This window comes from Diabrotica undecimpunctata, chromosome 7 (genome assembly GCF_040954645.1).
Source record: "Diabrotica undecimpunctata isolate CICGRU chromosome 7, icDiaUnde3, whole genome shotgun sequence".
NCBI classification, from domain to species: domain Eukaryota; kingdom Metazoa; phylum Arthropoda; class Insecta; order Coleoptera; family Chrysomelidae; genus Diabrotica; species Diabrotica undecimpunctata.
The window spans coordinates 132,048,472-132,054,471 of NC_092809.1; the positions used below are offsets into that span (position 1 = coordinate 132,048,472).

Sequence of the window (6,000 nt, forward strand, 5' to 3'; positions counted from 1 at the left end):
TCCGAAATTAACTATTGTAAATTAATAGAAACCTGTTATTAACACGTTCACGCCTTTACCAGATACATGGGTCTGGTATGAACTTTGCGTTCAACCGGTACTAAAATTTGGAGACTTTGCGCTAACGCAGACACCGATAAAATAGCTATTTATGAACTAAATAGGTACCTACGGAATCGTCGTGATGTGCTTTATATTTTAGTTCTGTTTTAAGTTAAGTACCAGATGCCAGAACCTGGTAACGTCCCACAAAGAAATTTTTTACGCTATGGGATTTACCGGACCTGCGTATCTGGTTATTAGTTTTATAGTAAACATTGTACACGTGTGTTGTCTTTTTAATTCTTCTTCTTTTGGTGCCTATCCTCTGTGGATGTTGGTCCATATAACTTTGTTGACAGCTGCTCTAAATATATGTATGGTAGTCATTCCTGCCCACTGTCTGATGTTCTTCAACCACGATGTCCTTCTGCACCCTTGAGATCTTTTGCCTTCTATTTTGCCTTGTAAAATTAGTTGAATTAGTTGATACTTCTCATTGCGCATCACATGCCCTAAGTATGTCATCTTTCGCCCGATGATAGTAGACAGTGTTACCAGATACGGGGATCTGGTAACGTCAGTATATGTTACTAACAATTTTAATGCCGTCGTGAACATGTTAAATTCTGAATGTATCATATCATTCTTAAGGTGCGATCTGACAGAACGTGGAGCAGCGTTCTTCATCGGCGAAGAGAAATAGAAAATACATAAAAGTAAAGGACAAAATATAAAAACGTGAACCAACCCAACGTGCAATACCGTTTTTACCCTCAATATTTGTGGTTTACGATCCCTTGGATAGGGCAAAACTGTCTATTTACGGCAGCACGTCAAAATTTACCCAAATTTTTACAGGCAACATTGGTGAGCAAAACTAACCTAAGTAGTTATCAAAAAGTAAACGTTTTGGAGACACGCTCCACTAACATGGGGTGCCAACCGTGTTTCCTTTTCTTTCCACTGTATATATTTTCTGTTTCTCTTTGCCGACGACGTAAACCAGCGGAGAGCGCCTATCCACGTGAGATGCCAACTAAATTTTATATACCTTTTTCTTATGGCTAAGCTTTTGATGTCCTCTTTTTTGTTCTAATTTGTATGGATAGAATTTTTTCGTTAAGTCATCATGTAGTTGTTTTATGTTAACTTTTGTTTCGAATATTGGTGGTTTGTTTCGATGTTTCTTCACAATATTCACTTATATTTTTCAAAGCTGTTGTCTTCTGAAGTACTTTTACCCACTATAGTGTCAGAAGTAAGAGGAACTTTAAAGAAAATGAAGAATCATCGATGGCCTGGTGGTGATGGATTCGTTATTGACGCAAAAAAAGCAGGAGGGGAAATAAATGTTTACACGAGGGTACAATTCAAAATAATTGGAACAATGCAGTGATAGTCCTGTTGCACAAAAAATGTGACATTACTAAATTAGAAAATTATAGATCCATCAGTTTCTTGACACATATGTACCAACTATTTATGAAAATTTTAATAAAGAAGTCAAGAATGCCAAGAGTTGTGCTCCTTACCTTCCTGAAACCGAACTGTGATCCTGAAAAATAATTGTTACTTTCGAAAAAGCTTGTAATTTGTAAAACCATGGCCTTTTCTACTATTTTAAAGACGAAAGGGAGCAATGCGACATGAGTATAGTTCTCAGGGACATCAATTTTCTCGTTTTTAAATATGGGTGTTATAATAGCCCTTTTTAGAACTGAGGGAAATATATTCTGTTTAAAGCATTGATTTATTAAGTGTGTAAGAGGGCTTATGATAATATTTTTTATCATCTTAATAATGCTAACATTTAAGCCATATATATCACAACTTTTTTTATTTTTTAAGCTGTCTATGATTTCCCAGGTCTGATTGAATGATACTTCAGAAAACGAAAAGCTCTTTGAGGGATTTATATTGATGTTCCTCAAAAAATCCATATTTAATTTAGGTATATCTTTTATTAAGTTGTGGGCAATTTGACAAAAATGATTATTAAGCTCATCTGGAGTAATTTTATGAGCCTGACGTAGAGCTCCAGATAATTCTTGTTGTCTATTTCTGATATTCCACATGGTTTTGGGAGGATTTCTTTAAGTCAAGATTATTCTGTCATTAGATTTAATCTTTGCCTTTTTTATTTCATTTTTATACAATTTTTTAAAATCATTTAGTATTTATAAGTTGTTGTCAGTTTTATGTTGTCTGTAGTAGTGATGAGAAGGTCACGAACGATCCGTTCACAAAGATCTGATCTTTTCGAAGACCCGTGATTGATACAATCACTTTCTGTGACCCTATCGTTCGAATGATCCTATGAATCATGCCTATGAATGACGCTGTCTCGTGTTTACGAAACGAACTGTGTGATCGCTACACGTTGCTAGGTCAAATTAATGCATGAACCGCGAACCGCAAAGGAACCCTTACCCTGCAAAACTGTAAAATTCCTGCAACTGTAAAACGGGTCCTGCATTATCATTAATTCATATACTCTCAGAAAGATTCATAAACATATCAATATTAAACTCTACATACTTGACCATTACACAACAAATTTAATGAGTCGTTCATATGAACGGATCTTTATGAACGGATCATTTAAATGAATGACCTGGAAGACCCGGGTCACCGACATTTTTGTTCAAAATCTCAGCTACATTTCTTTCTTTAAAACATTTTTTTCTGTTTCGATTCATCAAAATCAGCTTGTTCGTCTCGTTTTTAATCTCTGATGACTGGACTAAAGTGAAAACTTTGATTTAGAATATTTACACAAATTATTTTCCATAAAAAGCCAATAGTAAGGCATGCTTTAGAGAGCCATCCTCATTGTAAGAGGAGAAGGATCACTAAGCATCTTTGAAAAGAAAAATGAGATATTATTGGTAAGTGATAATCAAACATATAGAATATACAATGGATACCTAAACCATGAAATGAAAGAATAAATGGAAAATAGAACAAAAATGCACCTGTCATTGTAAAAAATCCAGAAAAAGATGATTATTCATGTTGAAATAATTCCCATCAGAAAAAAATCTACAACTTCTAAGGAAGCCTAAAACTTGTATGTGTCATATGTATTTTTAAATTGTGTTTGTTTGTCATATTACTTGTGGTATTTCCATTCAACTTTTCCATAGCCTGATAATTTGATTCCATATAGTGCACTGAGATTACTTTTTCAATTATTTTTTTGTTCACTACCATTATACCCATGTCTAGCACAATTTTCTACTAGAATTTTGTTTTCATAGTAGCATATCTAGAGACATCTTGAGACTAGAACATCTGAACTATCTTCAATAGTATGTTCCTTCTTTTTGAACAATTTTTAATTTCCTATGATATGATGCATTTGCTTATGTATTTGTATAACTTTACAAGCTCTTGATAGGTTTTACTAAGTATTCCTGTGCAGTCTAAAATTCAATAATACTCCTCTACTAACTAAACCGGAAGTTGTAAACAGTAGATAAGTGGACATATAATATAACCACAACTTATAAATTTGAGAAACAAAAAGTTACAGAAACAGATAAATGTGGTTGGATTTTTTTATTCTAAATATACCTACTAAGAAAAATAAAATTAATAGAAAGGTACATACATAGTAACTCTTTTTGTAAAAGTTTTATAACAAGCACCAATAAAAGATAAATTTGTTTTGATATTTATAATATTGTAGGTTGTTCTTCATTCAAATAATAAGTGATTAAAATTTTTAATTATTTAAATTATTTCTGCAATATTTTATTGTTAAATTGTTATATATAGCTCCACACAAGGTTGACTGCCTTTTTTATTTATAAAGATAAAAAGGTGATTAATCCAATATTTTCATTTTGAAAACAAGATAGCAATATTAATTAAGTACAATCTTTAAAGAACAATTTATCAATATTCTGTGTAGTAGTCCCTAGCACAAATTACAGCTTTCATGCAACCATTACACATCCTTTTAAATTATGTTGAGATATTGAGCAAAAATATTATTTATTCACATAAAAACCATTACCTTAAAGACACACCCAATATGAAGAGCAGACAAAATTTAATTATCAGCAAAGACAAATAAATTGTATTAAAAATTAAGGAAATACAGTACTTAACTCATTAGAACCAAAAAGAAATTATGTAAAGACTAAAATGGTAACTTTCTATGTTTGAATTGTCAGCAAGTGAAAAGACAATTCAGTAAAAAAGTAAGAGAAGATTTAGTATCTAAAGACTAAATTATAATACAGAACGATGGTGAATTATTTCAAATTTAAATTGCTTTGAAGAAATAATTCTGGAAAGTAACCAAAAGATCATCATTACATACTGGATGAAAATTACACGTAAAAAGACCCAATTTATTTTTGTATAAACATGTTTATTCAGAAATACAAAAACTAGACACCTTTAAAAAAACTAGTACAAGGTTTAATATATTTAGTGAAATAATTATATGTGATTATATCAAGACATCCACCAATTTTTGAAAAAAAAATTTTAATATGTAGAAATGATTTTATAAAAAGAAATCCAAATATAAAGAATTACCTAATGTAACAAAAATAGAATACTTACCCCAGAATATAGAACATTTGGGTTTGGTTGAGGTTTAGGAAGAGCATATGCACTGTAATTACATTTTTGTACAACATTAAACGTATTTCTAATAGCTCGCAACATTTTTAAGTTTTACCGCCTTCACCGCTTTTGATATACGTTAACCTCCCACAGACTTTCACAACAAACTAAAATACCTTATAGCGTACGAGCGGAATGCGACCTGCCGCGATTGTTTGCTAATATATAGCGTAACGGTTTGTTTATTTGAACTTGACTGATAATAAAATGTTATTTTACTACCCCACTATACCTTGAATAAATTATTTTAATGTTCAATTCAATATTATGCCAAAAGTCACACCAAAACGTCAAAACAAGACAACTAGGGATTTCTAGGTTTGCGGTTTGCGCAGTTTAAATTTGCCATATTATAGTCCGGGTAGTATTGGTGCACTGGCTAGAAAAAATATTGTCATTTCATATTTTTGCATAATCTTATTTAAAATAGTCCTCTTATATCAAAAATGCATGTTGTCACGAGAAAATGATGATCAAAAATGGTTTAAACAATATTTTAAACAAATTGTCAAATTTAATTTTTTTTGGCCGGTTAACTGGCTCGTTCTTAACAAAAAGGATAATCTACTCCAGGATAACTATAGTAGAGGAAGCTGGGATGGTAAATTCGCAGTTACTAAAGCGTCATGGGGACCTATTGGATTATGAAGATTAGGTCCTAAAACGAAAAAAGTTTATGTTAAGTTTTCCATTTTAGTGGGAAGGTGAGCGTGTACAAGGTGTCCCAAATGATGTTTTGCAGAGATACCGAAAACTATATGAGATAGAAAAAGGTAGTTAAGATGTCCTCTTTTTTCGTTATTGTAACGATTGCCTAATCAAATCATCAATAGCTAACCACATAAGCGAGATACGGAGCGATTATTGAAAAATGTCGAAAACGACAAGGTTATATAATATATCTTCTTTATTAAGAAAAATTTGAAAAACTATATCGGAACTTTTGATAGATCTATTATAGAAGGAATCAGTGGTGCACACAAATTTTTTTATGAGTCTCACTAAGGAGATATAATACCAACTTATGTTTTTTTATACGCGACACCCTATATATTAAGTATGACATTTTTCGTTTACATTTTTAATTCTCTTTCTACTAAAATGACATTATATATTTATATAATATATAAACTTTATTAAAAATTATTAAAATTAAATAAATTTGAATAAAATTAAATAACATTAAATATATTTAAATAAAATTAAATAAAATTAAATAACATTTAATAAAATTAAATAAAATTAATTAAAATAAACAAAAGTTTATTGTAGAAAGCATTTTTTATTTTAAAATAAAATACGCTGCTCATGACATAT

The 6,000-nt window shown here is 30.9% G+C and overlaps 1 protein-coding gene across 1 annotated transcript in view; it reads right to left on the minus strand.

Annotated features, from left to right (window-relative positions):
• Positions 1–4,971, minus strand: part of Aldh (Aldehyde dehydrogenase) — a 52,287-nt gene extending 47,316 nt beyond the window's left edge. Inside the window, exon 1 of the mRNA XM_072538225.1 lies at positions 4,621–4,971. Coding sequence (XP_072394326.1) covers positions 4,621–4,725 — 105 coding nt within the window. The 5' untranslated portion in view covers positions 4,726–4,971. The remainder of the gene's footprint in view (positions 1–4,620) is intronic.
• Between the last annotated feature and the right edge of the window lie 1,029 nt (positions 4,972–6,000).